At 37.3% G+C, this 23,298-nt stretch overlaps 1 protein-coding gene across 8 annotated transcripts in view; it reads right to left on the reverse strand.

Moving 5' to 3' along the window:
* The window catches only part of LOC311289754 (NACHT, LRR and PYD domains-containing protein 3-like), a 37,258-nt gene extending 17,188 nt beyond the window's left edge, over positions 1-20,070 (reverse strand). The window contains exons 1-3 of one of the 8 annotated variants that reach the window (XM_084407991.1): positions 19,980-20,070; positions 19,663-19,750; positions 5,507-5,866 (exon numbers count right to left, since the gene is read on the reverse strand). In XM_084407991.1, the coding sequence (XP_084264117.1) occupies positions 5,507-5,862 (356 nt within the window). In that variant the 5' untranslated portion in view covers positions 5,863-5,866; positions 19,663-19,750; positions 19,980-20,070. Of the gene's footprint in view, positions 1-5,506; positions 5,908-14,354; positions 14,439-19,662; positions 19,751-19,979 lie in introns of those variants that run through there. The other 7 variants (XM_084407993.1, XM_084407992.1, XM_084407995.1 and 4 more) reach the window with 7 other exon arrangements.
* Between the last annotated feature and the right edge of the window lie 3,228 nt (positions 20,071-23,298).

Here is a 23,298-nt window from a genome sequence, read left to right on the forward strand (position 1 = left end):
AATGTTGGCCTAATTTCAGTTACATTTACATTTTAGGCTATGTAGTTTGAAATTTTATTTATTTTTTATTTTTTATATTTTTATTGTAGTAACCACTCAGCTGTATGTGGAAATGCATATTTTAAAAAAAATTGCAAATAAAACCATAGTCCACAACTTCTGTAGTTTTAACTTATTTTAATATATAAATTCAGTGAAATCATCAAACGTTTGTATGACTTGCCAGTGACTTGTGACCCAAGCTACGACTTGACTTGCTTGACATAAAGCAGTGACTTAACTTGACTTGCTTTTCACAAAATTGACTTGGACTTGCTTGAGACTCGAAGGTTAAGACTTGAGACTTACTTGTGACTTGCACATGTGTGACTTACTCCCACCTCTGGATTTAGATGATCCGCCACCTCTATCCCCTGCTTACGAGGAGCTGGTGGAGGTTGCCACTTGTTCTGTGGCCAATTTAAACTGTGATTGGCAGGCCAAGAAGCAGGAGGCGCATTATAAAAGCATGCTGGACAAGCGTTTTTTTGAGTGTAATAAATTGTGTTCTTTTCTTTTACTTGAGATGAATTCAACTTCGCTACATTTATTTTTCAACAAAAGTAAAAAGTACAATAAAGGTAAAGGTGCTGATGGAGCAACAGGGCAAGTTGGCATTTGACGGGCATATTTACTGTGGTAGACCCCTGTGCATAACTGACAGGTCTGACTCAGGTGCAAAACCAATGAAAACTTCCAGTCCAGCTCGTGGCGGGGCGTTCAAACTAACGTAGTATCACTAACGTTTGGCAGACTGCTTACATTCACTATCTATTTTAGTGAATGTAAGTGAGCTATACTCATATTCCAATTTTTAAGTTCGCAGTTTTGGAAGCTCATGTGCTCATCAGCTGTAACGATATCTAATGCATTTGTCCATTAATGGATTTCCAGGAGCTTTGTAAAATGTATGGCTCTGCGAGTCTCAATGGTGGACTTTAATTGAATGTCTGTTTCATTCATACTGGAAGCCAGAAGGCCCCCTCATGAATAGAGTGTTTAGCACTCAATGATGCTCACATCGACTCATTTTGGGTAAAAATAGAAAAATAATACTGAACTACTTTATACCGTAGTAAAGTTTACTCTTACTTGTGTCATATTATTTTATTAGTACTTCTACTTGTACTTACTCTTACTGGAGTCATATAATTTTTCAGTACTACTTCTACTTGTACTTAAGTAAATTATTTCTGAAGTAGCAATTCTTTTACTTAAGTAAGATTTTTCAGTACTCTTTCCACCACTGCTAATGACAGAGCTGCGTTGGGCCACAGACCTGTCTCTCTGGGACACCAAGGAGACGGCCTGTGCCATGGGAGAAAGACAACTTTTTAAAAATCTTTCAGGAAATAAAGAGGAAGATAAATTGTTTCTCCTGGATGCCCTACTGTCTCCTCCTGGCCTTATCAGTGATGCAGTTAGTTTGGTCATCACTGTTATAAGATTCTATATTCTGGAACTGGACTATATACCAGGGTCGCCTGAAGAGCTGGAGTTCCCTCTAAAGGGAATCATGTTAACAGTCATAGCCTGAGACGTTTTCTCCGTAACAATACCATATTGGTGAAAAATATTTGGCAATCGATCCATTGCATATCTGTGTTTGTGCTCTGGAGAGTTTCAAATGTTTTCACTTGAACAAAACATTGATTTCTTGAACGAGTTTTTTTTCGGTGCTGAGTTCTGCATGCTCTTGAATCCTCTCATTATAACAGACTCGATGTAGACTCTTATGTAAAATGATTCATTATGCAGTGTAGATGGCTTCATTGATTATAATGGACCTTTGTGATAAACTAAAATGAGTGACAGCTTTTGTGATTATAAAGGGAGCACTCTGCATGCTTTCTGCCATGACAAATCATGCATGCAGTAGCCTATGCTTGCTTTTCTGATAGAATTAACAGTGGTCTGTGGATATAGATCCTTTAATAACAATTTATTGAGAGCGTTAATGCTGGGATTTGTAGGTTGTGCAACCAAACGTAACTTTAAACCAATTCATGAACGTACTGAAAAAAGTATATTTTTACTTTTACAGATGGGAGCAGGACAAAACATGAATGCTGCAGTTGGGACAGAAAGAAGGTAACATTTTATTTTTTGCAGGAGCGGGACAGAATCCTGCGGGAACAGGACTATAAAATCCTCTAGTTTCTCCTTATTTAAAATCAGAATGAAACACTTCAGCAGAAAGCTAAATATTTTAAATGAACCAATCCTTCTACAGTAAATTATGTCTATTGAACATCCAACATCTAGTGAATCTCCATTCGAAGGGGACACCTACTGATCAAAACTATGTAAATGCAGTGAAACAGCTAATATATCTAATAGCGTCTTCAACAAACCATATTTAAAAAAAAATTATGAATCATTATTATTGTATGAATGAATGTTTTTTTTATTATTATAATTTTTTTTTAGCTTGTTTTAAGTGTTTTAAGGCAGGGATTGGCAAATCTGGACAATTATAGAGAATTACCTATTAGCTATTATTCTCCCTTTGTCACATTATGCAAACATATTTCTCATTAAAACTGACCAATGTTATAAAACTCACCCGAGAAGTTGAAACCATATATTTGCTGAAATGTGACTTGGTAATTATTATTTTTTTATGTGCTCTGAGTCACTGATTTTAAACATAAAAAGAATTTTGAAAGATCAACATTCACAACATCCATAAAACTGTAAGGTGATCAAAAAGGTCTGTAAGTTCATCAATGACATTAATTGATATTAAAGGGGACCTATTATGCCAAATTCATTTTTATAAGGTGTTTGAACACAGATGTGTGTCTACAGTGTGTGTAAACAACAAGCCTATGATTATAAAAATGACCCAATACTTTTTTTATAATCCCCATAAATAATAAACAATCTCTCCAAATGTGTGGTTTCAGATTTCCCCCTACTGGTGACAATCTGCCCTATTAGCATAGATCCGGCCTGACTCTGAGTGAGCCACAGTGACGCCAGTCCGCCAGTTCTGTTTACTTGCTGTAGCAGCTGGTGATATACAATGTCTTCGCCAAAAAAAAAAGATTACGTTCTGTTTGAAGAATGTCACAACGAACATAAGAGTCTCTATAGACTCTGAGTGAGCCATAGTGACAGCAGTCCGCCAATTCTGTTTACTCGCTGTAGACATGTATGCAATGTCTGTGCCAAAAAAACATTACGTTCTGTTTATTGATGTACCAACGAACATAAAAGTCTCCATAGACTCCCGGAATCTGAGTCACTGAGGACAACGTGGTTGAAGTTGTTACACTAGGATGGATATGTACCAACTTTTCGTGATCCAGCTTACGGTCTCCGGAACGATACTGGTCACGGCAGTAATGAAAGGGAGCGTGCGCACATTATTCCATACTTTTTTTTTTTACGTATATAAAGTTTACCAGTTTATTTAGCACCCCCTGAATTTGTTTACTGTTAGTTGTAACAAATGTTTTTTTGTGTAATTCGCTATGTATGTTGAAGATAATACAAGGAAGAGAGAGTTAATGGATAAGACATTAATGCACACTTCTTGTACTGTTTTATTCAGCTCTTACTGTGATTTTCTGGAGTTAAAACGGACACTTCATGTTTTGTGTGATATACAATAGACTTCATAAGACTCATCAGTAAAGTTTGCATTTTATACTGCCCGCGAGCCTGTCAGCAGTTAAATACTTCACGGCAATTGGCCAGCTGTTCCAAGCGGGCGTTAGCCTATAAGATTTCAACAAAAGTGGAGAAGGGAGGAGTTTCCGCAGCGTCAGCTGACGCAATGTCTGGTTCCCGCCTCTCAGGGAACCGAGGTTACGATAGTAACCGGAGACGTTTTCTTAGACTGGATGGCATCTCAAATGGCAGATTGTCTGATATAGGTTCCTGCATGTCGATCAGAGTTTCTATGAAATTCTGATTCTCGATTAGCCTGAAAGATTTATTTGGGTCTGGTTCATTCTCAAATCCTACAATATTAAATGAAGAAACTTGTAGCAGTTTACAATAGAGGAAAAATATAGATCTTTTTAAAAGAGCATAATGGCCTGGTTTCACAGACAGGGATGAAATTAAGCCAGGATTAGGTTTTAGGTCAATTAGGACATTTAGGAAAAAACATTACGGGTGTGCATCTTGAGACAAAACAATGGAAGTGATGTATTTTAAGATATAAGTTTATTTAATTTAAAACAGCTCAAATATGCATTTTAGTATGGGACTAGGCTTAAAGGGATAGTTCACTTTGAAAATAAATTTTGGTATGTTTTAGCTTACCTCAAGGGCATCCAAGATGTAGGTGTCTTTTTTTCCGCAGTAGTTTCAATTTGGATATTTTTAGGTCAAACCGTTCTTGTCTGTCAGTCATATAATGCAGGTCTATGGTCACTGTCTCAAAGAGCATGCACAAAGTCCAAATTAAAACAATTCCCCATCGTCCAAATTAAACAATTCCCCATCGTAAGTACACATTGATGGCCTAAGACACGAAACGAGCGGTTTGTGTGAGAAAACGAACAGTATTTATATCGTTGTTATCTCTTGAAAACAGCACATGTCCAAATGATCTGACGGCGCGGGCGGGTATAGATATATACATAGATGTCGCCTTGGCTACGGTTTTGTTCCAATGAATTGCAGTAGCGAAGGCGACAGGTATACTATTATATGTATATATTAGATATTATATTGTATATATTATATATTATACTATTATATATATACTATTATATGTATATATTAGATATATACACTAGATGTCGCCTTGGCTACTGCAGTTCATTGGAACGAAACCGTAGCCTAGCGACATCTAATGTATTTATCTATACCCGCCCGCGCCATCAGATCATTTGGACATGTGCTGTTTTCAAGAGATAACAACGATATAAATACTGTTCGTTTTCTCACACAAACCGCTCGTTTCGTGTCTTAGGCCATCAATGTGTACTTATGATGGGGAATTGTTTCATTTGGACGATGGGGAATTGTTTTAATTTGGACTCTGTGCTTGTGTTTTGAGCCAGTGACCATAGACCGGCATTATATGACTGACAGACAAGAACGGTTTGACTTAAAAATATCAAAATTGAAACTACTGCGGAAACAAAGACACCTACATCTTGGATGCCCTTGAGGTAAGCTAAAACATATCAAAAATTAATTTCAAAGTGAACTATCCCTTTAAGCCTTGTCTGTGAAACTGGGGTATACATTTTTAATTTGTTTACACAAAAAATACTTATCAAACTTTTCACTACGGTGTAAATAACAGTCACTGAACTATTTGAACAAACAATTTAGTTAAATGATTCAAAAGACTCAAGTCACTGTCACCCTTCATAGACACATGACGTTTCTTTGGTCTGATACTGAGAAAGGGACCTCAGTGAATCAGATTATCTCCTTTTATCACTGATGTTTAAGTTATAATTCTTTCTCTTGTCCCTAGTACTGATTTTTGGCTCACCTGGGGTTAAAGGTCACTGTTTCATCACTGAAGTTATGGGGGGCTCCCATGGATTCATCACTGAAGTTATGGGGGGCTCCTATGGATTCATCACTGAAGTTATGGGGAGCTCCTATGGATTCATCACTGAAGTTATGGGGGGCTCCTATGGATTCATCACTGAAGTTATGGGGGGCTCCTATGGATTCATCACTGAAGTTATGGGGGGCTCCCATGGATTCATCACTGAAGTTATGGGGGGCTCCTATGGATTCATCACTCTCCATAGACATAAGGCTGGGCTCTGGAGATGCTGCTCTCTGGTTCTGGTAGTGAACAACATCCTTCTCCTCATCTCTCTCCTCATAGAGACTCATTCTCCTGTGCTTTAAATGTGATTTTCAGCCAAACCTTTACAAACACTGACAACATAAATTATGCATAACAGGAAAATAATAAACAATATCATTCTGTAATGCCGGGTTGCACACGTCTCGCATATTTTCCATGAGACGTGCTTTCAGGCTCTGTCTCATTCTCTCCCGCACAATAAAACAAGGCAAAATTAATAACGAAATCTGCTCATAGATCACTTATGAAACCCACCAAAAATTATTCTAGGAGTAAAGGGTTATTTACATTCATGTAATATTATTTTAGCTTCTAAATCAGAGCTATAGTTTTAATGGAAATGTGTGCATATATACTATTTTAAGAGAACTCAACTTAGTTGGATGATGACGTCACTGTTTTCTCCAGAGCTGCTTTATGGCTGAATTAATTAGAATTTTAACTAATTTCTAAATGTATGTATTTTTCACAATTATTGAACCGAAATGAATCAACACTGAACTGCTTTCAACTCAAATGTGACTCTTTACTATTGTCCTTTTAGAGCTGCTTTACAGCAGAATTGAATTCTCTTTGCATCATTGGATCTTTATTTTTCTGTTTATCACTGTAAAGCTGCTTTCAAACAATCTCAATCTGTATAATATAAAGCGTTATACAACTAAAAGTGACTTACCAAAACGTTGATTGCTTAGTACATTTATTAAATGTGGTATTAAGTTAGATGTTTCTTTATTTTTATTGGTTTCTGAGTTCTAAGACCCTGACTTCAATAAGAAAATAAGTTAATTCATCATATTAATACATTGAATAAAACCCCCCAAAAACCTGTGGAAGGACACTGAAGACTGAATTTGCACCAGATTCATCATGGTTATAGACCAAATGCCCCTGAAAGTGTGACATCTGCAGAAATAGCTGTTTTCTTCACCCTGTTTTTATGCCCATTCTGAAGTATCACATCAGAAACGAGTGATGGAAACGCAGGGAAAAAAATCCCTTTGCAAAAAAGTTTTTACACTCTCAAAAGGTGAGATGGAAACACATTTGCCGAATAAATTCTGACATAGCGAACCTTAAATCCACGTGACTGCTTCTGCTGATGGTGTTTTATTTACTGTTGCTTACAAGGTTACTAATAACAACGTCATCTGCTCTAACAACTTGCTGGAAATACACCAATTTTTTTTTTTTTTTTTTTTTTTTTTTTTGCGAAGTTTGAAAAGATTTGCTTCACGTTTGGATGGAAACCCAGCTATTTACACAAAACATGGAGAGCGTTAGTTTGATTCAGTTCTTGTGAGAGGGTTGGTACAGTTTAATTTCTCAGAAGATTAGAAGACTGCTGAAATAATTATATCTATATTAATGCAAATGTATCAATTGAATTTATTTAATAATTGTTTACAAATAACATATGAAAACCTAAGTTTAGCAGTTTTTAAATCTTTATATGTTCTAAAGCTTGAATATAGTTTTAAATTAAAAGTTGAAAATTAACTGCTTATGTGTAGTGTGCTAATTATTTATCATATAAAATGTATTATATCATTATAACAGTGTATCAGATACATGTTGCTTTGCTCACATTAGTCCAATTTTGGATTGCAATCTCATAAAAAGAAGAATAAAATCTGTTCCAGAGCATGGTAGCCATGACATGTCAATGTCGGTGAAACACCACTAAAAGCCTTTTTGAAACCAAACACCAGAGTTTGCTCAAACTCATTGAAACCAGCTACATTTGATAGGCCACAGCCTTTTATCTTCAAGTTTGTATTTATTTTTATAGCACATTTAAAAACAGCAAACATGGCTGACCAAAGTGCTGAACAAAACACAAGATTAAGAGACATGGGCAAACCACACATTCATGACAAAAGCTCACAATGAATTAAAAGCTAAAGAAAAAAAAAGTAAGTTTTAAGCAGAGATTTAAAAACGGTTAAAGACTGTGCCGAGCTGATGTAAACCGGAAGGCTGTTCCACAGCCTAGGGCCGGCAATAGCAAAGGCTCTGTCTCCTCTATGCTTTAACCGTGATCTGGGTACAGACAAAAGTCTCTTATCACCAGACCTCAGGTTTCGTGTGGGATTGTGTGGACAGAGAAGCTCGGACAAATAGCTTGGTGCCAGATTACTTAAGGATTTAAAAACAAAGAGAAGAATTTTAAACTCAATTCTAAAATGCACAGGTAGCCAATGCAGCGATTTTAAGATAGGAGAAACATGATCAAATTTACGTTTTCTTTTGAGGAACTTTGCACCAGCATTTTGTACTAATTGGAGATGAGCAATAGAGTATTTGGACATGCCATAGTAAAGAGAGTTGCAATAATCCAAACGCGATGTAATGAGCGCATGGATAGGAATCTCTAAGGTTTTCTCAGAGAGAGAGGATTTGATCTTAGAGAGAAGACGTTGCTGGACAAAACAAGAACTAATCACCGCATTTATTTGTTTTTCGAATTTGAGGTTCTTATCTCAGAAGTTTTTAATGCAGGATGAGGTAGGAGAAGAAAGGTAATCCAGGTCAATGTTACTGCTCTTAAAGTTTTCATGGGGGCCAAAGACTATAACCTTGGTTAACTATTCACAATATAGTTAGGAATACGACTGTAAAGTTTGGTGTATGTAGGTGCTACAGAAGTGGAAAATCGTCACTAGGAGTGTGAGAAAAAACTCATTTTGAGAAAACGGCCTTTAAAGATTTTTATGGCAAAATTCCACTAATTTCTATTGAAAGCCATGAATTACAGACAAAATATGCTTTAGGTCCAAGTAAAATCCATGTATCACACTGTTGAACATAGGGCTGGGACGGTTACCGCATTACCGCAATACCGCGGTCACGTGACGCCTACCGCGGGTCTGAGCTTGTCACCGTCATCACCGCAAAAAAAAACAAAAAAAACACTGGCCTTCACGTGTTCACGTTGTGTCTAATGACATAGATTCATTGATTCTAATGACATGAATTGTGTCTAATAACATTGTGTCTTACATGGATTCAAGGTTTTCTAAACAAAACATCATCAAAAGATGGAGCAAATCTGACCGTTCGCAAGTTGTTCCATGACACATAATAACATTCCATTTGTAGGCTATTGACTATAACCCCTGTGGCGCGTTACTGCTGCGATGCGGCTCCCGGAGCTGATCGCGCCCACTCTAGTCAATGCTTGTGTTTACAACAGCCACGACGCGGCGCGTTTCAGAAGCTCTCTCCGCGCCGCTTCGCTAAAGATAGGCGCCTAGTCTATTTTCGACGGACGCCGCGTCCAAGCCGCACCGTAAATAAAAAAAAAAGTAAAAGCAGGACCTCAACTTTTAATTGCACGTGCTTATTTAACACAGTTCTCTCACGTGAAGAACGCATTTGTTAACCCTCGCGGAGTCGCGGCAAGTGCATACTCACAGCACCAGAGAGGAATCTTGACGGCACTTGCAAGAAAATGTATAAGTAGGCTACATAATTAAATTCACAAATATTACACCATTTAAACATTATTAAAAATACATAGGCTACTGAGTTACTAAAACAATATTTGCCAAAGAATACACTTGTATGTTCACAGTTTGAACGTTCTTGTTTCCATTTGTTTAATTTCAAGATCTGAGGTGAATTATCCATTGTTGCTTTTACAGCTACAAAGCTGGAGCACTAAACGATATTCAAAGTCACATTGCATGCTTTTAACATTAAATAAAGCACATAAACAGTACCTGAGATCATCATCGCCACACTTTGTTTGTTGTTCCAGCCGCGACGTCACAGAAAAAAAACTGGGGGAGGGGGGGGGGGGGGGGTTGAGGTTTAAAGCGGTTTACCGCAATACCGCGGGAATTTCTTGCTTTTCAACCGCGGTAAGAAAAAATCCATACCGTCCCAGCCCTAGTTGAACATCCAAAACTCATTATTGCTTCATCCATCACTGATCATAACATCCAAAACAACACATCAACAGTCCATCACACAGGTGGAATGGAAAAACTAAATATATCACAGTCCCTCAGGCAGATACATATTTAGCTGTCAGTGGAGCTGCTTTACCCTCTCCTAGGAGAACTTCCAGCTTCTTTTCTGGTGCTAACTTTGGGAAGTTTTATTCTTTTGGCTATTTGTCCAAGGTGTAAATCACTTAGTGAAGATACTTTTTCCCAGTGGAGGAGGAAGTGCATCTCTGTCTGACCCAGTTGGTCGTCACTGAGCCTGTATTTAGTCAGGATCCGTCTCTTCTTCTCTGACAGTGTGCAGATACTCTGTCAAATAACAATTTAGTCTACTTTGTTTGCTTTCTCCAGTGTTCTAAATATTGATATTTTGAATGATTCATAATTAGTTTTGTTCTGTTGAGTTGTTTTGAACCAGTGCTGAAGGGAGCCTGGTTGGTTAGCTTCACCATCAGCTGACTGAGGGGACTGTTTTCAGGATTTGGCTCGTGGGTTTTAAGTGCTTTGAAATGTAATGTGTCTTTTTGACTTACATTTAGATGTGTTCAAAATGTTACAGCTTGTTCGTAACGCATCGACGCACTATGTCAGGGTTACTCATTTCGCGGCTCGCGAGCCTCATGCGGCCCGCCAAGCTTTAATTTGTGCCTCGCATGGCTGTAAAAATACGGCGATATCATGCAGTCAGTCACTACAGATATTTCATAACATAACCCATTACAAACTCAAAGCGTCAGCTCTATTGTAAATAATTTCGATCGGATTGAAAGAGGTGGTTTATCGAGAGAACATGTAAACACTTGATCGATTGAGAACCGAAACTGAAAGGACGACGTATGGCTCTCCTACTGACTTTGTCCTATCAGTGCGTGTGGAGCGTTCACAAAAATAGTGAAAACCCATGCACTATGCGATGGCATTTCATCATCTTTTGTCTTCGTTGGTAATCCCTTGTGTCTTCTAGCTAATGACAACTGTTTTCGGCTTCTCTGAGAGAATTTTACACGCATTTCTTTCGACATTTTGAACTACCGCGGAAATGTCAGAGCGCGTCACGTGACGATTCTGAACGAATCACATTGTCAGAAATTGGCATCAGCCAATGAGATTGCGCATTTCGAGTTAAATCACCTGTTTTACTTTCATGATTGGTTGCTGATAGACAGGAAATGACCATATTTGGATCCGACAGCATTGCAAAGGAGAGAGAGAGCTTTCTAACGGTGTATGTGATGACGGGGTGCAGGCAGCGATCGCGGAGCAGCGGGATGATTTAGAACGCCAACTTTTTATGAATTTAGGCGAAATCTGCACACTCAAACAGACAAAGTGTAGTAAAATAAAGACCTAAATGTGTATTTTTTTGCCTGCCGTGTCTCACCTTAAACCAACTGAGGACAGTTCCCTGGATGTCCACAAAACATTCCAATCGGGATAAGAGAATTGTATGATCAACTGTATCAAAAGCCGAGGTTAGGTCTAACAGTACACAGAGTCACCAGAGTCAGCCGCTAACAGTATATCATTAGAAACCTGTAATAAAGCAGACTTGGTGCTGTGCAGAGGCTTAAAGCCAGACTGGAAAGTTTCAACAAATGTATTTGAGCCAAGAAAAGATTGTTGAATGTTGAATGAGAACCGTTTTCTCCAATGCTTTAGTAATAAAAGGAAGTGGCGAGAATTATTAAAATCCCTATCATCAAGTGAAGGTTTCTTGAGAAAAGGTGTAACAGGTGTAACAAACTTCAATATTTCAGTGAACTATTATGTCTGTTTGTCTGATTGTTTTTTTTTTTTAAATACACAGCACAAGGTCTTGTAAAATCTTTTTTCATTATTTTGACAAAAATGACACTGATTGAATATGTAAAAAAAAAAAACCAATAGCACAAACTTTTAGAACAAAAAATAAATACAACTTTTTTTAAATAGGCCTATTAGGCAACAACAGAATTGGTTAAATTTAACAAAAGCAAAAAATTAAATATGTAAAAGTACATTTTAAACCGAACAGAACAAACTTTTAGAACTGAAAAATAGAGTCAACAGTTAAAGATTTCATATTGTAGACGTCGGTGGGTAACAGAAGCCTATTCCTCGGGGGAGCAGCGCGATAACAAATAAAAAACGTCATCTCGCAGTCAGTGAAAATAAATTAGGTGCAATGACGCTGATTATTTTTACTATTCTATTGAGGAATGAGACGAATGAAGAGAGCTTCTCTCTCGTGGGAGCGAACACACTGACTGCTGGACAAACAAACTTTTGGGCATTTATCAGGGTGTAAATTCATGGTTGAGTGGTAGAACCGCGAACCCAGAAGCTTAGATATCAATTGTTTAGATGACACGGGTTCAAATCCCAAACAAAGATGTGCTATTGTAATTTTTTAGCGCAATTTTCCACCGGACAAAATTGCGATTGTTAACTCATGATTTCTGTTCTGTCTGTGCGCACCAATCTTGCACTTCTATCTACTCCTCAACCAGACCACCTAGAGACTTCGGGTTTTCGGCATTATGTTAAGGAAGGTCTAATTTCGGGAACGCACAAAAAAAATCCAGGAAAAGATTTTGGATTTCCCGGAAATTCCAGAAAAAATTCAGTTTTTTGCAAATTTCTCGGCAACCATAATAGCTATCGAGTTGAAACAAATTGCAATCGATAGCTTCTAAAATTTACAATAATATTAGAAAAAAAGAATTGATCAAAAATCTTTCCTTTATGCTTCAAAAATTAATGAAAACTTTATATGAAGGGAAATAAGAAAAATATTGCCTTTTCACCTATAAAACTATTGTTCCACAGAAATACGTAAGGAAGGTATTCACAAGAGTCATGAGCACAATTAATTCCACTGAATTACGGCAAGAAATCAATGAAGGTATCGATCAAGATTTGGAGAAGGAGCAAGAATATATGAGAAAACGACAAGAGGTTGTTGCAAAATAAATGGAAGAACGTTCAGCAAAGCGACAAAAGATGGCGACATCCACACCAACGGCTTCCTCATCAGGCGTATCTGATTTCTACGATGACTCGTGGCTTTCAGAGGATGTTTTGGCAAATATCTCGAAAGCAGAAGAAGAGTTTACAAAGTCACAAGCCAATAGTCAAGCAGAAAAGAAGGAAGAATCTGAAGAGGACAAAGCAGAAAAGGAAGCTGATACAGAGAAAATCGAGGACATTGAGTGAACACAAGATGTAAAAAATAATGAGCTAATAAAAAAACTGATGTTCAACTAGTCAAGTGATTGTGCCTTTTTTATTATCCATTGCTGATTTGATTTCAGAAAGTTAATTTGAATTTCAAGAGAAAGTTATATTCTCGAGCAACTTATTTTCTCTTTCATTTACTATCTCTTAGTGTTGTGATCCCATGACGTGAGAAAATTGCGCTAAAACACTCACTGAGTTTTTATTACTTGTTTATTATTAATGCAGAGAGATTTGTCGTGTACTAAAACTTTGTAACATCATAGGCCTAGTATTTTTTTTATTTTTTTTTATAGGGTATTTATAAAATAAAATTACCATGCATTTCCATTTTACAATAGGAACAAATATTACATCTGTATAATAATAATTCCAATCGTAATTTCAAAAGCAGTTCTGTTAAAAAAAAATTATATAGTTTTTAAGAACAAGGTTGTAAGGAAGGTGCGATTTGCCAGGGGGGACGGGGATTTCCCTCAAAAGTAATCAATGCTACTTCACAAATAGACCATATAAAAATATATAATAAAGATATGCAACACGCACGTTTAAGCGACAAACAATACAATCAGAACCAGTGCTTCAGCTCCTGTATTGAGAGATCACACGCAGCGTGTTTCAGTTACGATCCTGGTTTCAGTGGCCTTAATGCATGCAAGCTTTTCAAAATGTCACAAAGCGTTTTGATATTGTTTTAATGAAATATTGAAGTTTATAATTGAGTCTACTGGCACATCACGCCGAGTGGCGCTACGCATTGTTCTAAAATATTTTTTTTTATTCTGGCAGGTTGAATTAGCGTTCGACAGACACGGCGGCATGTTCACTTGGATTATTTAACAGCTAAAATAACTTCATACACTCCATCATTTTTTGGTCATACAGATAAGAGAGTTATTCTGGGCTCAACTGTAAAAGGTCTGCTTTCATTAATGTACACTCACAATAGGCTAACGACAAAAAGTTTTCTGTGGTCTCTGTCTCCGGAAACTGCTGCGCGTCAAAAAAATGAACCAAAACTAGGCCATTTGCAGCTCAGTCATGATAAGAAACATGTCTAAAGCTTTAAATGTGAACAAATATTCTCTGATTATGTAATTTGAAACCAACGAGAGGCACAGAGGATCTACTCAAACAGGTTTATCATGTGTATGAGCGCTTCCCAATGAGGAGAGGACAAGGCCAGAGTGAAAATCTCCCTCTAGTTAAATGTAGCCTAATTCACTCTCAATTAAAATGTAAAAACAGATCAGATCATTTCTTTGTCAAAATGTTTCAATATTTTTTAATTTCAGTTCATAATTTTCTATAAATGTTATTTGGTTTAACAGCAGCACGAAATAGCCTACCTGTAACGGGGCGAACAAGACGAGAGACGTGCGGATCCACATGCAAGGCTTTATTCCAAAACATGGTCATAATACAGGCAGGGTCAATAAACAGCAAACAGGTATGGCAGAGGCATGACACAGAGTAATCCTTAGGGCAAGCGTGGGTAGACGATCGGCAAACAATATCCAACAGGGGCAAGGCAAAGAGAGATAATCCAAGTAAACAGCAATAATCCAAACGAGGTGCAAACAGAGTCCAAAGGGCTAGGCTAAGGGTGAATCCAGGAAACATGGGCAAGAATCAGAACACAGGAAAACACAAAGGACAAGGCAAGACTAAGATCACTGGAAGGGCTCTGTAGAGGAGCTAACACTAGGGGAGTGCTAAACGCAATTCAATACTCGGCAACAGGGAGAGAAAGTCCAAGGCTTATAAAGAGAGTGAGATAGTGTGTGACAGTTCTCAGGTGTGATAGTTCAACCCCCCCGAATCACACCCAGGATCCCAAAAAAAACAGTGGAATTTAATACGGAGTTGAACATTTTATTCATGACAACAAATGAACATGCGTTTGAAGATTGTATTTAGTTTTGCTAAATAAGTTTAGCTAATTAAGTAGCATTTTAATTCTTCAATCATTGAAATATTTAGTTAATACAATTTTATGACAGAAACATTACTACATGTAGCCTAAATTATTGAATTCCTTCGTTATCAACATAATAATGCTAATGTATAGAATAGCGCACCTCTCCTTTCAGAGAGCCTGTGGGGGTTTGTAGGGGCAGTTCAGTGGCTTTATCATTGGGGTACAGGACAATTAAGTGTTAACCGCCCCTCTTTCACATCGAGAGTTTCGGATAGCCAGCCTGATGATACAGATTTTATCTCAAAGAGCAGGCAAAGGCAAAGTTCCTTTCAGGATAAATTTCTCAATGTGTCCAAATGTAAGCTCTATATCTTATTAAATTAGCTAAAGTATTTAAAGGTTTTCATAAATATATATATTTTTTATTTGAAGGGTTCAATCCAGTTGTTTCAACTGGTTTTGTAGAGTTTTAGAATGTTTGAGCAGTGTGTATGATTGTCAGCAATCTGGCATTATCTAAACATGAACTGTTGACGAAACGCGTTCATGCCAAGAAACGAATGGGAGTGATCAGCAGATACAGAGCTCTTTAATTCGCGATCAACCTTGTTTTATTGTAAGGTGAATTCAAAAAGGTATTCTGTTTCTTTTAAGCAACAAAGGCTAAATAATTTGTTACAGTTGGTTTTTGCAATTGATGTGACTGACACGCAGCGAAATGATCAGCTGTACTACTCTGTTTGATTTTAAGAGACCCGGCGCGCTCAGTGAGGGAGACAAAAGAAACTTGCTAAAAAGAGATCCAGTGCGTCAGCGAGAGAGAGGCAAAGAAATACACCTGTTCTTAATTTATGTAGCTTTGTACTATTTTCATTTTGTACTATTTTAATTGCACACAGCAAAGCTGCAATTTCTTTGGCAATACAAATTTAAAATGTCGCAAGAAGATTTTGTATTTCTCATTTTGCCTCGTTAAAAGCTAAACTCGATCCAACCCTGTGATAAATAAATAAACTGTCCCGACTCTTTATTTAAACCTAGAAATGTACGATGGGTTTATATTACAATTTTAGTGTTCTTTTACATTTTCATTCATTTTTATATTGAAATCAATACTATAAATTAGTCTTATTTTTTTGTAGCCAAGTCAGTTTTTCTGAGTTGTTTATAGGCCTATGGATCTGTTTTGAAAAATGTATTTCATTGCTATGGCTGGGTATCACTGTCAGTCATCTCAATTTCGTGAATGATTCACAAAACAATAATTTAGCAGATTAAAGATGAGATTCATCATCTGAGTTTTCTGGTGCGATCGGCTGATAATCTCCTTCTACAGCACCTTCGGGTTTTTGTTGTCTGTGCAGTGCAACAGAGGCTCTACTGGAATGTAGCAAATTTATATTGTATTGTGCCATTATTAATTAAACAAAACGCTTTACTTCAATAAACTGTTACCTATTTAAGCATCAAGACCAGTTAAACATAAACGCTGTCGGCCAACATCGGTTAACAGCATGTGGCTATAGGGTCTACAATGTTATCGTCTAAACGTGTGTTAATAAAAAGGACAGACAATGAATAACAAAGCTCCGAAAAGTGTTTTGAATCAATAAATGCACATTTCAAAAGTTTTTATTTTCGACAAATATTAAACTAAAGACAAAATTATGAAATTAGTTTATAGAGCTGAGTTTCCAACTCTGAACTCTTAAAGCCCAGCGAGGCGCATGGTGTAGCACGTTGACCACAGCTACCGTCTGAAAGCTATATGTCTTACGCGCATGCAAAACTAATAGAAGTAATAATAGAAGCCTACATTTGTTTCAGTTCTAAATTTGTACTGTAATTTCAGTATTGTGATTATGAATTTGTTTAACTACGTTTCACTTGAATTTATCTGCTAGCAGTTCTTAACGAGCCGCGGCAGATTACGCAATAGAGAGAATAAACTGACACTTTTCAAAGTCTGTGATTGTAGCGCCTCTTAGCGGTAAAAGGTAGCAAATACACATCCCCAATTTTACCACAGCGGGAACGGCGGCGGTAAAAGTATTATTCTGGTTGACTACAAACTGTAATTAGCGTACATATTTTTTTATTTATTCTATCTTTGTGGATTTGCTTGTTAATGTGACAATTCGCCTCATTTACGGCACAATATTACATCAGTCTCCTGCATGTGAAAGGAGAGGAGAAGAAAATTGGTAATGTCAGTTGTTGAATTGTAAGTTCATTCTTTATGTGCGTTGGGGTGTACGATTGTCTATGATGATATTGTAATCATTGTTTTAATGTTGTGCGTGTCACTGCGAGCTGACATCGCATGTGTCACTCGTGCTTTCACTGTGTGATGTGTGCGGTTATAGGCATGTCCCCAAATGAGTTTTTGTCTTATATTTATATCATATTATGCATGTAGTTATATTACAATATTACATGAGCAAGAGTGCCGTCTTCCCCAGCACAATTGCAACTGGGATATTTTATACAACATTTAAACGTACAGTATGGAATTTTTCTCCACTAGGGGTCGCTAACCTCTTTACAATAACAAAGGCGTAGTTTGATGACGCAACACATGCTAAGAATTATGGATGTTGTCGTCAACGTCAAGCCGGCCGATCTAATAATGTTTATGGATGACTGAATACATCGATGTTTTTATCATGACTGTGATATGAAGCAGTTCGGGATTGCTAAGAGACAGCTATCAGGTCCACACGTGACGCGAGTCCCGCGGATATAAAAGGAATATGGACATTTCATTCTACCGAACTACACGCAGAATTACTACTCACAGGTCAGTTTATTAGACAAATTAAACTTGTGAGGTAACGCAGCGCTGTTTCACTTGGTCTAACATTACACTATCACTCTAAACTGCATTTGAATGTGTTGAAATGTATGTGTTAGTTTGTCTGTATGAGACTAGCAGTAAGCTAGATCAACATTAGAATAACATACAGATCATATTCTAACATTTTATCATTGTTGAACTATATAATATTGATTAGTTTTATGTAAATGTGCTCACCTGTTTAATAAAGTACATGTAGGAGTTGTCGAAGTCTCGGACGTGGAGCTCTCTTTTATATACTGTCTATGGGAGCACTAGGCATCTCGAAAACACCGCGCTGATATTGATTCTCGGTTTAGTTCTCCTTTTTTATCCAAAGTCTGCTTTCCATGGTCCATAATGTTTGAACGAAACAACAACAGCGTGCAGATAGACATTGCGAACTACACAGTTGTCCGCGTCAGTTTGGTTACTATCAGAGGGCTCTGGGTCATAGCTCTGGTTGCCATGGCAGCACGATCGGAAACCAGAGACAACACGGATATGACGGCATTGACGGCGACAAAACGGAAATAAAGACACGGTCCGTGTCTTCGAATTAAAATATTAATTTCTCTGGATTTAGAAGTTAATTGGAACTGTCGGGATAATGTAAATACACAACTTTAAAAAATATATAACATAGATATAGTGATTTTTTATATTTTTAGGGCAAAAAAAAATACATATTGTGCCTTTAAATGAACAATAAGTTAAAATTGTGAGATACATTTTAGACACAATATTGTCAATGTTGTTTGTTTTTTCTTTATTTCGCTGACGGAAATTTCAAAATGAAACCGTAGCAGAACAAGAAGAAGACAGTGACTTGCTGCCACCTACTGGCGGTTTTAGTTTCATATTTAAAGTACCCTTTAATTAAAACATTAAAATTAGAAATCATTTCATATTTAAATATTGAATAAAAAAAAAAAAAAAAAAAAAAAAAAAAAAAATCGCATAGCAATATTTATGCAATTGTAAATGCTGTGTAAATATATTAATGCCACTTTGTCTCCTCTGCACTGCAAAGATGGATTTTGTTGATAATGATTTTATTTGATTGGTTAGCTCCCTATACTGTTATTCTTCTAATATAATTTATTTTGAATGTTAGAATTTGACATAAAAGGTGATGCATACATCTAATTAGTAAAAAAAAAAAAATCCATATATAGGTAAAAATGCCCCTCGAAATCAATTTAAGGTGGCAAATAATGACCCTAATAAAAAAAGCAAATTTCTGTCACTGCTGTGAACTGATGACTGTTATAAAGAGATATAAATATCTTCGTGAGTCAGCTGTCAACAACAAGCCTAAACCAGTCATGGTACCAGCACAAAAGCACATTATTATCAACAAAACTTCGAAAATATAGAGATATCATTTTTTTTTGTCAATATTGCACACCCCTAATGTACAGTTTTATTTTTTATTTCTTCAGGTCTTAAAAAGCCTTTAATTTGACTTTAAAAAGTGTGCAGCAACCTTGATTAACGTCATCTGTTGTACTCTTCACTACTAAGCAGGGGAGAAAACAAGATGGTGGATTGGTAACAGAGAAGATATGTCAGGGATTGTATCTTAGCCACCGTTTCCTAGGAAGGACCCAACATACCCGTGGGAGAAATAGTTATAAAAATAACAATTGTTGACCTCGATACGAATGTTGAGAAAACCTCATTGAAACCTGTACCAGTTCAAGTTTCACAGAAATTAAATGTATATAATACATTATATGATAAACATTATCTATTCATTCATTGTGCTTGATTCCGCAAGTATACCTTTAAGTAAACTATTAATTGAGTTTGACTGTAAATATATACCAAATACACACACATACAGGCATGTGAACGTTTGTTTGACTATATTAGCGTCTCATAGGCTTCTACTGACCTTGTATGAACAGGAATGCGCCAGGAAAGAAGAAGTTGTCCTCGCTCGACCCCGAAATATAACCCTTTACAGAAACCCGTACAAGACACTAAATGTAAATATAAACATGATTTGGTCTTTTTAACTAGTCAGGTTCGGCTCACTAGTCGGTGTTAAACAGCTTTCATGATAATATTAGTAATATTAATAAAAAGGTAATATTTGAATAGTGAAGACATTTTGGTATAGTATAGTCATAACTGAACATACACGTCTAGTGTCAAGACATTCCTATGACAACGTTATGAATGTTATAAGAAAGACATTACTAGACTTACCAATAAATTTGAACTTGTAAGCTTTGGTTTACAGCAACCTTAAAATGGTGTCTTATCAGGCAAAGAATTTAAACTTTTGGTTTCGATTTCTTTTACTCTTGACTGTGAAGGATCAAATTACAACCAAATGTGACCGGTCTATCCTGACAGCAGACAGCTGTGATTGGCCCACATAAGTGCATAACTTATCCTCAAGTAACCTTTTTTTCTCTTAATGCATGCATTCTTGCCAACATTTTTACATAAATACCAGTCGGACACTGGGTGCCTGTTTGATTATTTGGAGAGATAAGTTTAGTAAGAATCTGGAATGCCTAATGTTCAAAGTGAAAACATTACCAGCCAATAATGCATATGGATCTTACTTGCTTATCCATGAAGAAAAAAATGTGCTTGAATGTGTCAAAAAAAGTTTACCAAGATCAAGTTGGCTTGACGTTTGATCATTTTAAGGCATTTGGCCCTTAAAAACTGTAACAAATCATGAATGATTTCCCATAATGGCAAATAGGTTTATTTTTTCAATAAATTGTTTTTAAACTCTCATTTTTCAGCAAAGTGTAAAACCACACACACACACAGTGTAGGCCTATCCATTCACTTTATTTTGCAATGCTGAAAAAAAACTATTCTCTGTAAATGTGAGACTTCTGATTCATAAGCTGCCATAGGTAAATAGAGGAATTATTAAAAACAAAGTGCAGTAAACTGTAAAACTATACTGCTCCACTAGAGGGGGCTTTTTTGCTTAGCCAATGTAAGTCTATGGGAATCTTTTAGATTTTTGACATTTATACCAAAACTGTTAATCTGGACAGTTTGAAAATATAAAGCAACGAACTTCAGAACAGGCCCATGGTCTGTGGCGAGTTTGGTGCTTGTAGCATTAAAGCTGTAGAAAAAGATGCAGTCAGAAAATGTTGTCTCAGAGGAATAATATTAAGATCAAATAGCATTTCAATATGTTGGCTTTCTCAAACCATGATTCAATCTGCTTTGATGTATGGCGACCCATAGATTTTATAATGTAATCACGGAGGATAGGGGCTGTCTACAAAGTACAAAATGAAGAAAATATAAAACAATTATTAAAAATAATAAAACTAAATAGCAAAATGTATATTATATAAACTATGCAAAAAAGAGAGAAAAGAAATGTCCCTTTTCAAGAGACTGTATTTTAAAGATAATTTGGTGAAATTAAAATACGCTTTACAGATCTTCATTTAAAAGGTTTTAACTCTTTCCAGTGTGATCCTAGATGTTGTCCAGATCCTGTGGTAACAAGCATGAATGTTGTCAAAGCAAGCTAAACATTTTTGGGAAACCATGCCAAATGAGGGGCAATAGCTAAGTTAATTTTAGGGATTTTATCTTAACAAAATACTGTTCATCAGCCTGAACATTTATGTATCTTTATCTGAATGTTAGCTAAACAATGCTTTGGATGTCAGGAAGTGCAAAAAACAAGCTATTGGCAACTAAACTAGACCCTATAAAATTCTCAGGTTTCAGGCCCCTTCATAGCACTGTGATTACATTTGTTAAAACTACAAATGACTTCCTTTTAGCATCTGACCAAGGTTGCATTTCATTGCTAATTTTACTTTATCTTAAGAGCTGCTTTTGACACTGTAAATCATGACACATATCACGATAGATTGTTTCATCGTCGAATGTACTTCTTATGTCCTGCCTAGATCCTGTTGCCAAGTCCAGTCCAAGTCAAGTCTGTCTTGTTTTCCCCTTCGGGGTAGTTTTTGTTTGTTCCTGTTTTATTGATTATACTTAATAAAAGTCTTATTTCTCTGCACTTGAGCCCTCGCTACTTCCACCTACCCAAACCCTGACAGACCGAAACAGCACAGGACTGCAAACACAGGGAGAATAAATAGGGAGAACAAACAAAGGAGGTAACGAGGGAGGACAGGTGGGGAAAATAAATCAATAATCAGGTAACAAGATGGGAGGGGCTAGACAATCCACAGGAGAACACATGGCACAAGGAAACATACAAGCCATGTGCTCACACCAAACATGACAAAAACACAAGCACATGGCCAGTAAAACAAATAACCAGCCATGAACACGCAGCCAATGAGAACACTCACAAGCCACGTGTTCACACAAAACATGACAACATGAAAGCACACAGCTAGTGTAAACACAAGCTGCATGCTACACAGCAAAAGACAAAACAAGACAAGACATGAAACCACATGAAACAAGGCGCACAGACAAGACAAAACAGGAGTGTCAGGGCTCTGTCACAAAACCAAGAAATAGACTAGACAGAAGTGACAGAACCCTGACAGTTAGTTTAATATAATAGCCCATAAAACACGCATGTCACTTCAACACATTTCATACCGAGCAGGGTAGAAGTCTTTAAAGAGCTCGGTAAATACAGTAGTTCGAAACCGCAACATCCACTGCAGTCAGCCGTACGAACAGGACAATGAAACGGTGACACAAACGGGTATATAAAAAAATAGCAGCTAGCGCTCTTGGGCCTCACCTCGGAGGGGAAATTCTTAGGCTACATTAAGCTTTATGCTACCTGCACTCGCCACTTCACGCACACACACATTCCAGGGAGGGCAACGGGAAATAGGAACGGGTAGCCTGTTACTACACACAGCACAGAGAAGAATGATGCCCCACTTACGCCTGGTTCACACAGGACGCCGAAGCGACGCGGAACGGAAAATCACGCGCGGTCCGGCGCCTGCCTGTTCACACTAGACGCGTATTCTCCGCGGCGGTCTACAAGCGCTTCTGCTCAGTTGTTGTTTATTCAGAGCTATTTTTTTACATCATGGGTAAGTAAATAACCTCATAAAATGAATACACCATGTTTCTGTAACCAAGAAGTTTGTACACTTCTTGTATTAATACTTTTTGTTAATACTCGCGGTATTTTTATTTGAAAATTGCTTATATTTTGACAATTGACCGGATGTCTCGTGTTTCTTGGTGTGACTTCCTGCCGGAATGGACGCGGATCACTCGCGGCTCGCGAAAAAAATAGACCAGACTCCGAAACTGGCGCTTCACGGCGCGGGCCGGCCGCGACGCGCCGTGGCGCACCGCGTCTGGTGTGAACGACACCATAGGTTAACATGGGCGCCGAAAGGAAGCGGCCTCCGTTCCGCGTCGCTTCGGCGTCCGGTGTGAATGGGCCGTTAGACAGGCTTTTTATCACGCCACTAGAACATGACGCACCTCCATGATTGAGCTGCACAGGTGTGCTCAATGTCAAGCCGTGGTTCAACCCCAGTGCCACTTGAAATATACGCAACCATTAAAAATTAACCAC

Source organism: Rutilus rutilus (assembly GCF_951802725.1).
Source record: "Rutilus rutilus genome assembly, chromosome: 4".
Lineage (NCBI taxonomy): Eukaryota > Metazoa > Chordata > Actinopteri > Cypriniformes > Leuciscidae > Rutilus > Rutilus rutilus.